Source organism: Vulpes vulpes, chromosome 8 (genome assembly GCF_048418805.1).
Source record: "Vulpes vulpes isolate BD-2025 chromosome 8, VulVul3, whole genome shotgun sequence".
Lineage (NCBI taxonomy): Eukaryota > Metazoa > Chordata > Mammalia > Carnivora > Canidae > Vulpes > Vulpes vulpes.
In genome coordinates, this window is record NC_132787.1 from 37,441,743 (window position 1) to 37,453,483 (window position 11,741).

At 42.8% G+C, this 11,741-nt stretch overlaps 1 protein-coding gene across 2 annotated transcripts; it reads right to left on the bottom strand.

The window, feature by feature from the left end:
• Positions 1-278: 278 nt before the first annotated feature.
• On the bottom strand, positions 279-10,030 carry C1S (complement C1s). Of its 2 annotated transcripts, none has more exons than XM_025995292.2 (12): positions 9,793-10,030; positions 8,540-8,638; positions 8,061-8,268; positions 7,768-7,945; positions 6,759-6,884; positions 6,113-6,312; positions 5,754-5,907; positions 5,202-5,317; positions 4,716-4,794; positions 4,107-4,235; positions 2,826-2,900; positions 279-1,498 (listed from the first exon to the last, which is right to left on the bottom strand). In XM_025995292.2, the coding sequence occupies exons 2-12, from the start codon at positions 8,560-8,562 to the stop codon at positions 699-701; spliced, it is 2,088 nt and encodes a 695-aa protein (XP_025851077.1). In that variant the 5' UTR covers positions 8,563-8,638; positions 9,793-10,030; the 3' UTR covers positions 279-698. The 2 variants fall into 2 exon arrangements, with proteins under 2 accessions (XP_025851077.1, XP_025851076.1); XM_025995291.2 differs by having other exon boundaries at positions 8,540-8,687.
• Positions 10,031-11,741: the final 1,711 nt, after the last annotated feature.

Here is an 11,741-nt window from a genome sequence, read left to right on the forward strand (position 1 = left end):
GTGACTAAACATGAGAGTCACCTAACTCTGGGAAATGAACAAGGGGTAGTGGAAGGGGAGGTGGGCGGGGGGTTGGGGTGACTGGGTGAAAGGCACTGAGGGGGGCACTTGGTGGGATGAGCACTGGGTGTTATGCTATATGTTGGCAAACTGAACTCCAATAAAAAAATTTTTAATAAATAAATAAATAAATGCCTGAATCTCCATGACACAACAGCCTTTCATCACCTTTCTCTGGGACTCAGGTCCTAATGTGGAATAAGATAAGTCAGCCAGAATTGGGTTATAAACATGATTTATTACAGTAGATAGTAGACACTGAGTATGATAAAGCAAATGAAACTTCGAACAGATAAAGGGGAAACAAAAAATCAAAGGTATGCCCAACAATAAATTTCAGAGTCAGAACTGAAACACCAGGCAATCATCAGGAAAGAGAACTCCCTAGGACAACCTTTCTCATGTTGTGATCCATAGTTGGTATTTAGGGGAGAGGACCCCACAGATTCAGATCACACCAAATGACCAATACGATGTCATGATCAAATGCAACTTCCAGCTAAGTATCCCAATGATCAAGTTCTATTTAAATCACACTCCCAAGTATTCTCTCAGTCATGGTGAAATAATGCGAATATTGAGAGGAAAGCAACGGATTGGTCATAGCCCTTAGAGAGACTGGTGGTCTGGTGTATGGATTAGTCCCTACTGGGGGTACTATGTTCCTGCATTGTCTGTCTTATCCAGTCAATGTAATTCTTCACTCGTGTATAGATTCCATAGGTTCCACACTGGGGGCCCCAGGACACCAGACCAGCTACATAGAATTTGAGGGTCTCTTCATTGGGAACCCGTAGAGCAAAGGCTCCACCACTGTCCCCTTCACAGCTATCAACACCCTTCTCTCCTCCAGCACAGATCATGTTATTAGTGAAAACATAGGTATTTATATCCACTTTGACATTTTTTCCTTTCACCTCCCGGCACTTTTCTAAGGGAACAATGGGTAAGCTTGCCCCTCTGAGCATGATCACATGATCTCTTGCCTTTGTTCGGCCCCAGCCTGAGATCAGTCCCAGGGCTCCCATTGGGGGGTCATATTCTGAGGAGGTGCCTGGCAGGCAGATAGGGGAGACATTGGGTCCCATTTTCACTGGCTCTTTCAGCTGCACAAGTGCAATGTCATTGTTGAAATTCTTCCGTGTTTCTGGGTCATCCAGGAATTCCCAATCCGGATGAATAATCACACGCTCAGCAGTGAGCATCTGGGCTTTTGTCAGTTCTGAAGTAACCACTGAGGTGGACCCAACATACATTACTGGTTCGCGGTTTCCCTCCACAACATGGGCAGCTGTCAGCACCCAGTACTCATCGATGAGAGCCCCACCAGCCCACGGGTTCAAAAAGAAGACTTGCCAGGGGAAATTTTGAATCTCTGCAAGGGATCCTCCAAATATCCTCTGCTTTCCCATAAAGGGCTTACTGGGAACACCACAGACTGGGAAGGAACAAGAACAAGGTGGAGAGAAAGAAATTGTTAGCCTCCTGCAAATCCTCCGACCACTCAAAAACTTGCCAGGCTCCAGAATTCTCTAGCATAGTATAGCCAACCCTATATTTGGTCAACCATCTCAGTACCTGACTCATCCTGAATGCGATCACCAAACATTTCACTTTTCCAAAGCCACAGGCAGACTTATGGGAGAAACTGGTTAAACTGAAGCAGTGTATGACTTGCTGAGTCCAAATGAGCTAGTGCCTCACAATATGAACAGCCCCTGTAGAGGTGCACTTCATCCTAGGTTCAGCCCATGGGGACAGGGGTCCAACTGGAACCAGTGCTGGGAAACTCTTTCCTCATACAGATGGTGGAGGAGGAAAGCATTTCACCTTCTCCTGATGCCAGATTGAGTGTTTATCACCTTCTTTACTGAAGTCCTAATTGCAGCTGAGTCCCTCCTAGCAATCCATGGAAGTAGAACAAAGGGAGGGTTCTCTTCTTTAATCTTTCATCTCATTCCCCACTGATTCCAGGTTTGATCACTTTGCCATTACTGAATACAACTAATATTAAATTTTATTCCAGATGAAGCTGGCTTACCTAAATCTCTCAGTAGTCAGCCTGAATAGACTCTGAGGTGAGCATAAAAGGCTTGGACTCAGAAAGACCTGAGTTCAAAGTCTACTCCTACCTCTTACTAATTCTGTGACCTTGTACTCAGGTCACTTATCTGTGAAATGGGACTGATAATATCTCAAAGGTTGTTGCAGTAACTGGAATGAGATAATAAATGCAATTAGCTCAGTCCTTAGCTCTCAATAACACTGTTGTTACTACCAGGATCATTATTATTATTATGTCTGAAAGCCTGCTTCTATCAAATTCTGATCTGTCTGCAACTCCTCCTTTCTTGTATTGCCATATATCTTATTGCCATAGAGACTTTTACATAATAACTGAGCTATTCAACTGGTCTTGTGTCAGTATGTGGATTCCTCACTCTCAATTTTCAGGTCCTGTTTTTTATCACTTCTACATCCCCTTACTACAGCTACATTACCAATCTAACTGGCCCCTAATCTGATACCAACTGTCACTGGCTGATCTTATATTTCCTGTCAGTTGGCCTGACTCACTGCAGTGAAGGAATTTCCCCCAAACCCTTGCAGGCTCACAGCCCAGTGTTTCCATCTCACTGAGATAGACTCTGCTACACCCAGATAGTTAAGTCCTTTCCCAAAAGGACTGCACCTACTTTCAGAGAGTGGCCCCACATGCCAGCACCTGTATATATGGTGTCTCCCCAAGACTGAGCCCTGATTACCTGGAACACATTTTGGCAGCTCCGTGCCCAGCAATTTGTTCACCCAGCTCCCGTTGCCAGCGCAGTGATACTCTCCTGGAATAGCACAAGGGACATAGGACACACTCACCACCATACCTCCTCTCTTCCATTTCCCCTTTCATTCAGAGCCTCAGCTCCTCTGGGATTTGAGGAGTGGGTCAAATCAAATCAACTAGAAAAGAGTCTTGAGATCCCCCTATCCACAATCCCTCTAGCCTCTATCCTCCCAAGGGAGGGGAAGGAATATTCTCCAAAGACGAAGAGGGTTATGGCAAAGATTAGAAAAAGACTTCAAGTGGGAAAATTAACTAAATTAAGTTAAATTAAAAGTGGGGCACCTGGGTGTCACAATCAGTTAAGTGTCCAACTCTTGGTTTCAGCACAGGTCACCTCAGGGTCATGAAATTGAGCCCTGCAATGGGCTTCCGACTCAGTTTGACATTCTCTCTCCCTCCCTCTTTGCCCCTCCTACTCACACTCTCTCTCTCTCTCTCTGTCTAGAATAAATAAATTAGGAGTGCCTGGATGGCTCAGTCGATTGAGCATCTGACTTTTGATTTCAGCTTGGGTCACAGGATCAAGCCCTACATTGGGCTCTGTGCTCAGCACAGAGGTTTGAGGTTGAGCATCTGCCTTTGACTCAGGGTGTGATCCCAAGGTGCAGAATCGAATCCCTCATGGGGCTCCTGCAGAGAGCCTGCCTATCCCTCTGCTTATGTCTCTGCCTCTCTCTCTGTTTCTCTCAGGAATGAATGAATGAATGAATGAATGAAATGTTTTTAAAATAAATTAATAAAATCTTTTTAAAAATACAATTTAATTAATCTTTTAAAAAATAATAAATTAAAAGCAATGAAGTGGTACATATCATGCCTTATCCAGTCCTTTGCCTAGTACTACCAAGGCCTCTCCATCGAGAAAGCCAGTCATATAGTATGGTAACTTAACAATGGAAGCATTACTCCTGAGGTTCTACACTAAATAACTGGTCAAAAGCTGGATAATCACATGAAAATGGATATTGTAGGGGGAATTCTTGCCATAGCTGTGAAGCTAAACTCAGCGACCTCTATAATTCCCAAGGATGATCCTATATCCCTATAGGAAATTTTTATCTTTAGATTAAGCCAAGAGGATAAACAAAGTCCATCCCATCTCCTTCATTTGCCTCCAAACTCTCTTCCAATCCAGAAAAATGGTTCGATTCACTCTCTAGCACTCTTACTCTTTCTCCTTTTTTCTCTAGTCAAAGAAACCTACCGCTTTCTTCATCTTCCAAGTAGTAATATGGCTCCTCACAAGTGTAATGAATGACAGAACCAAATAAAGTATGTTCTGGATCTTCAGCTTTACCATTCTGAATGGGTTCAGGAGAGCCACAGTCCACAGCTACAAGAAGAAGGTAGGAGAGTGATGGTCAGGATATCCACTTCTTCTAGAGTCATTGGGCCAGTTTCATCCTTCCAGCCATATTCCTCACTCTTTCCCACCCCACATCCATAAGCACATCCCAAACCTGAGATGAATCTTCCCAGACCACTGAGTCCTCCCAATGCAGATAGCCCCCCAAAAGCTACAGGGAGGAACTTGCTTCTCAGTGGTTGATGGAGGCCCCTGCAGAAGTCAGGAATGGACTCTATGGTCCTACTAACTCTACCAATCACACAGCCCCTTTCTTTGAAAGAAACCTGCTTGTCTGGCCTGTCTGGGACCAGATCTGGGCTAGCACCTCATGTATGGCTTCCCTTCAAAAAATCCAACCCACTCTCTCACAAGCCTAAGAGGAAAGCATGAATTTGAATTTTGATGAACTGATCTTTTAACTCCCATTGAAATAAAAAAAGAGTCTCATTTTAAAGAAATACATACGTTGACATTTCAGTTTGGAATTACTCCACTTTCCATTACTTTGACAAGTAGAATAGAAAGATGATGAGCCAACACTTCCCTGGAGAATAATACACATCACCATTAATTTGTAAGGAGAGATATGGGAAATGAAAGTCAAAAATGAAATTTATCTCTGGCCTTGGTTCAACAAGGAGTCCTGACCACAAGAAGCTTGGGGGTATGTTAGTAGCAAAGCACCCAAAGCACCCAGGAGTTGAGGCTAAAGACAACTTTGCCCTAGCATATCAGGTCCTCTTCCCCAAGAAGACTAAAGGCAGGATGAGAATGTCAATCTGGCCAAGAAATTCCATGACTCACAAAGAAGGACAAAAGATCCTGAGGTGTTCTATTTATGGAAAAGGTGCTATATCTTGCTCAAACGAGGACATTCAGTACACCATTCAACAATTCCAGTATGCTCACCCTGATGTAGGGATTAGGGAGGAGATCATAACAGTACCTTACCTGCACAACTTCAAACCCTTCCAGACAGGTTATCTTTACCACATCTTTGAATACATATATTGCTTTCTCAGGCTCCCAAACAGAATTGGCAGTGACTTCTTTGGAACAAGGGATTGCTTAGATAGGACAGAAAACAAAATTACCAAATAGTTGGAGAATCTCTGTTCAATTTACATCATCTTCACACTTTCTGAAATCATTCAGTAGTCCTTAATCCTGACGCCTAACATTCCAATGGAGATGTTAAAATAATATGACATTACATACTCCAGAAAGAGTCATTGAGCTAGTTCCAGCCTCCCAGTCATGTTAGTATATACTAACTAACCACCCCAAAGTTGTACATGCTAACTAACCACCCCAAATTGTCTGTGCCTGTAAGCCCAGTTGGAGGATTCCTAGAAGTTCATACTGTCAACCACTGACAGGTTTAGATCTTGCTGAAGAAGTGAAGTATCTCAGGATACCTATACATATAACAATCTACCCGTTTGGATTTTACATTGTCCCGGGACTTTGGTAGCAATAAATAGCAACTTCTAGGTTACTCACGATCTCCACGGTAACGAAGTTTCCAGCCCCTTTTTTGCCCTGTTTGGTCAGTTTGGAAGATGATATTAAGAGCGCTACTCTTGGTTTCAATATTTAGTGGCCCAGGGAATCCGTTACCACAGTAAGGACCAAATTGCTTGTCTCCTGCAACAAACTAAAAAGAAATGAAATGATAAAATCAGAAGAGAGAAAGAACTAAAAGAAAGGGGTAAAATGGAGGGAATAAAAGTAAAGGAGGTAATAAAAGATACATAAAATAAGAAGGAGAAGAAAAGAGAGGACAGAAAGAAAGATAATTTGTCTTTGAGGAGAAAGCTCTCTGTGTGAGTTGGAAGGAAAACTAATCATTCATCACGCACAACTAAACTGTCAGGGCAGTGGCCATTTGAATCGGCTGATTCCACATCAAAATCTTCTCTCCGCACAGTCACCACCACTTGGTATCCATCTTCCAACTGGATCTGATAGTCGCACCTTGAGTTCTCTGGGTATGGATTGGGATAATTGGGACTTGTAATCTCCCCAGTCAGTGTAGTGAATACATCTCCACTGCAATTGACTAAGAGAGAAAAAGGGAAAAGAAATCAAATACAGGGTCAAGTAAAGGAGTTCCTGCCTCATTCTATGACTCTTCTCATGAATTGACCATCCCTGACTAGAGTCCCCATGCCACAATTACACACCCAATACAAATCGGTAGAGATACCCAATGCTTATTGGGTTTCCATCACATTGCTTATGACAGAGCCCCTTATGGTTATGAACAGTCCCAGGCAGACTCTTCACAAGCATCTATCTCACTTCTCCAATTATTTACTTGACCCTGTAGGCTTGTCTTCCTCCACTCTTGTGGAGCTTCAGAGGGGCTTATAGGTAATAACTAAGGATACATGCCAAAGCAAGGCTGAGGCTAGTCAAAAGTGGAAGGGTCAACAAAGTTCTAATTGAAACTTCAAGCCATTCGAAATCCCAAGGAACATGCACCCCACTTGATGGCAAGCTCACCTCCACAATTCTTCATATCGTCATGGAGGAAGTATTCTGGGGGGCAGGAGCAGAAGTAACCACCAATGAAGTTGTTACAGAAGTGACTACAGGGGACATCTGCAAAGTCTGTGCACTCATTTATATCTAGAAAAAGTAGAGAAAGATTGGGGTCAGTAACAAAGATCCAGAAGGAAGAATGAGTTTAAACCCAAAACTACAAGGGTAAGAAAAAGTAGGAAAGGCCTGTTGCTAACATGAATGAATCACATTTCAGGATGGTATTATTCTATATATTACTCTCCTACAATATGATTCTAGACTTGTGCCCGCTATTGCACAGCTAAAGGGAGCTCTCAATGCTCCCTTACAGAGGGACCCTTGGCCTTTCTAACAGAGCATTTCAGCTCCAGAGACAACACTCTATAAGATATACAGGATGAAATATCTTCTGAGGGGAAGAGTAATAAGTACACTTGCCACTTTAGAGGATTTGGGCATTTCTGTCAAATCTAAACAATAGTTTTGGCTTTATGAGATGCTCTAATTTCACTTTAATCTGGAGTTAGGTATAGAAGTACACAGAATTTGAAGGTTTGTTTGCCATTGGGTGGGTTTGAATATCATGCATTCTCAATGTGATTCTTGGCAAGTTGCTTAATTTCCCTAGTGCGCTCACTTCCTTAAGTGATCTTTAAGTGGAGATCTCTATACCTACTTTGAAGAATTGTAATGAAGATTAAGTAAATATAGGTAAAGTTACTAATACAGTGCCAAATTTATAGTGGTTCTCAATAAATTACTATTTATTGCCTATTTTTACCATTATCATCATCACCACTGAGATATAATCATATGTTTGAATTTCACAAAGGCAATCCATGGACAGATCCAAGTCTGGTCAACACTTCATAAGAGCTATAATTATAAACAGAATCCTTATTCATGGAATCTCTCAGTGTTTGTCCTGCTTCTAATCTTTTAGCTGGATCAATAACGTACATGGAGAAGGGTAAGGGTCATGCCTTACCTACAGCGACATAGTATGCAGCAAACCCAGTGAAACGTTCTTCATTGGAGAAGTCTGACTTAAAGATCACCTGGAGTCTATTGTGTGGGATTTGGAACTCTTCCACAATTGGGGAGTTGGGATTCTTGCTGGTCTTCTGTCCACAGAGTTTCCCTTCTTCAAAGTTTCCTGACATTATCTAAGAGAAGAGTCAAAAGAAAGCTAAGAAAGGGTGGTATTTTGGAATGGAGGTCAGAGAAGGGGAGAGAGAGAATAAGACACCACCCTTCCCAGCCCTATCTTTTAAAATATACCTGCACTGAGTCATATGCACAGTTCTCTGACAGCTCTATGTCCAGGTGAGTGAAGTAGAGATGGATCCCATACCCTTCAGGAACTTCTATATTCCAAGATTTCTCTATCTCGTTGGGGTATGCCTGAGGGTAGTTAGGGGACAGGATCTCTCCATACATAGTAGGCTCAGCATAAACTGATGCCAAAAGGGAAAACAGGACAATGCACCTGAAAAAAAAGACATGGAGAGGTAGATGACCCAGGTACTGGCAGACTAGTGCAGTGCCCTAACATTTGTCATGGGTAGAAGGGAGGGGAAAGGGAGGGAAACAAGTAGAAGGGAGGAGGGCAACAGCTCATGCAGAAGAATCTTAAGTTGAAATAAAAAGCAAAAAGACCCAGGTCAAACTGAACCCTGGGCTTCAGATCTGAGCTGTTCTCTTGAGAAGATAAAGGGAATAGAGTCCATGTATATCTCTGTAGACTCATGATCACTTACCACATCTCTGGCAATTTGTTCATCCCTGGTCAACAGCAGGCCTCTAGTTCCTGGCCCTCTGCACCTTTGGACTTTGGAGCAAAGGGGTGGCAGGGCTGGCTGTATTTGTCAAACAAACACAGGTACCTGCTTTGGTGGTGGGGGTCACCTGGGGTTCAATGTCACATTCATAACAATAACACACAGGTTAAACAAAACCATACACTGATCACCACATGATGCCTGTCCTCTCACACCCTCCCTGGTTCTACTTCAATTCATTTTCTAGACTAAAACTAGATCTTCTCCTTCTCCCATTGCTTCTCTGGGTCTTCTCCCAGTTTTTCTCCAAAAAAATGAGTGCTTTCTCCCAATTTTCTTCCTCCTCCCTCCTCACCCCCACCCGTGACCCGTGCACCTTTTGTATCTATCAGTCTCTCTCCTGCCCTCACAAAACAATATCCCCATTTCCACTCAGGTTTTCAGGAGTCTTTCCCCATCATGACTCTCCATCTAGGACATTTCTCCCTCCTTTTTTGGCAAAAATCCCCTTTATCTTTATCTTTTTTTTTTTTTTTTTTTTTTTTTTTTTAATGATAGTCACAGAGAGAGAGAGAGAGAGAGAGAGAGAGAGAGAGACTCAGGCAGAGGGAGAAGCAGGCTCCATGCACCGGGAGCCCAACATGGGATTTGATCCTGGGTCTCCAGGATTGTGCTCTGGGCCAAAGGCAGGCACCAAACCACTGCGCCACCCAGGGATCCCCGAAGATCCCCTTTATCACTTCACACCCGCTCTCTTTACTATGCTTCTTACTGCATGTATTTCTGTTGATGCTCCCAATGACCACCGATGGAGGGATGAGCTTCTTTTACTAGAAGGCAGTGACCTTGGGAGAAGTGGTCTGAGACAGGGTGGAGTGGGGAATGAGACAAAGGGCAGCTGAATGACAAGAGACACAAAAGGAAAGGAAAGGTATTCCCTCAATTTCCTATGTTAATTTTCTAGGGTTTGAGGTTTTTCTTCTTTACTAAAAAGATGAGATATCTTTCCACAGTTCTTCAAAGAGTCTTGCCAAAAATGTTTCTAACCCTGAAAATGATGACAGTGAGGGAAGGGGGAGGCAACGTAAGAGAAAGAGGTTGCCTACATTCTGCCTTCTATTATTTTGCTCCTTCCAGCCCTCCATCTTTGCCCAAAACCTTCCCATGTGAAGTTTTCTGCCTTTCTTTATTCTTCCATCAAAGCTCTGCTCCTCAATGTTTAAGGTTTTTACCTTCAGAAGCTGATGGAAACAAGTGGGTCAGTCCCCTCTCTCGTGCCAGTGGGCATGCTGGGCAACCCTGCCGGCTCCCAGGGAGAGCAGCACGGGGCCAGGACGCTCCCTCTGCAGGAACCTCCGCCGGCCTCCCTGTCCTGGTTCTGTTCTTATGATTTTCTATCCCAGTGTGCATGTCTGAAATTCCCTGATCTAAACAAAGAGGGGGCTGGGAGACCATGACAAGGGAAAGGATAACTCAGCCTTGATCTTGGAGCTCCCTCTGCTTTTGAAACAAGAACTGCATACTTCTTTCATGCTCAAGGTCCCTCCATCCGGGGTTCCGGAGGGGAGAAAGGAGTGGGGAATTCCATTGATTGCCTAATGTTCTTTTCCAGCCAAAGGGTGTGTTAGAGTTTTCTCAGAAGTCAGGTGATTTTTGGGAAAAGGAGGGGATTAATACTCTGAGGGAGAAAACCAAACCCAGAAAGTCCAACCCTCCAACTGTGTATGAATCGCAACTTAAAGGAAAGTACTGATCACTCTCTGCTCTTAAAGCAAATTTAATGGTTGGATAATGACTTAGACCGAGACCCAAGCTGGTGTGGGATGATGCTCTTACTCTTCCTAAAAATCCCCTCTGCATCTCCAAATATCTAAATTGTATCCACCAATCAAGCCCCAGTTCAGATACAATCCAGAGTCCTTTATCCATAACCCTTCGGTCTAAATGGTTTCCAAAATTCAGAATTTTATAGATTTTAAAAAGACAGTGCAGTACATGGACCCAATATTAGGTAATACCACCTCCTCCCCTTCCTTTTGAGGGCCTGGAATAATACTCCATTATCAAACATTAATATTTATGCAGCTACACATATTGATCTTCATGGTAAGTAGAATAACTAAAAGTATAATTTGGCTATAATTACATATTATATTTATTTATTCCTTATAGCTATAAATTACTTCACATCTGTTCAGTTCAGATTTTGCTGACAAATGACTTTTGGTGCCAAACTTGTAGGCAAAAAAAAAAAAAAAGCCTTTTGGAATTCAGAGTTGTAGATAAGGGACCAAGGGATGGTGGGCTATATAATCCATTCCCCCACAAAGTCTTCCCTGATCTCTCAGCTTACCTTTATGTCCCTTATTACTTCTTACCCCTATCTAGTGACTATGTTCTAATGAATCTACACTTTATCGATTGAAGATGTTCCCTTATTTTACATACCACTAGGAATAAAAAGCTATCAATTAAACTATGATATACCGTTGATTATAAGATGCCTCCTGATTTCAGGAGTGTTAAAATGTCAGAGGAAGGGCATCTAGGTAGCTCAATGGGGTAGGAGTCAGCCTTCTGCTCAGGTCATGATTCTGGGGTCCTGGATCCAGCCCTCCAAGTCAAGCTCCCTGCTCAGCAGGGAGTCTGTTTCTCCCTCTCCTTCTGACACCCCCCACACACACACTTGTGCTCTCTCTGTTTCTCAAATAAGTAAATAGAATCTTTTTTTAAAATGTCAGGGAAACCACATGCCTTGGAATCAATTGTTGGTTGACTCATTCAGCACTGAGTCTGGAGTCAGAGGACTGGCTCATTACCTAACTTCTTAGCTTCTTCAAGTATAAAAGAGAGATAACATCAGTTCTGCTTGCCTTCCATGGCTGTCAGAAGGATCTAATGAAACAATGAGAGTGAAAGAGCTTTGCAAACTATGATGCCAAATAAATATGCACATTAAAAAAAGAAGAGAATTATGAGTCCATAAAGTCTCTGAAGGTAGATTCTGGGCCAATTTATCTTTTTAATTCTCTACCATGTCTAGCACTGCCATTTCATATAGTAGATTTTCATATGACTATTTTTTGTTCCTTTGGCTCTCCAGTGTTTGAATGTCTTTACCATATCTGGGGAGTTCCTCATCATATGAGTCTTGGGAATAGAGCCCACCTCCTAGGAGAGA

Bases quoted from the DNA above. Each gene is read 5' to 3' on its own strand.
- C1S (XM_025995292.2), bottom strand. From the start codon at position 8,562: ATGAACAAATTGCCAGAGATGTG. The intron at 6,885-7,767 runs GTAAGGCATGAC...TACTTTTTCTAG, and splicing joins TGCATACTATGTCGCTGTAG to ATATAAATGAGTGCACAGAC. The intron at 2,901-4,106 runs GTAGGTTTCTTT...GTGCTATTCCAG, and splicing joins CTTGGAAGATGAAGAAAGCG to GAGAGTATCACTGCGCTGGC.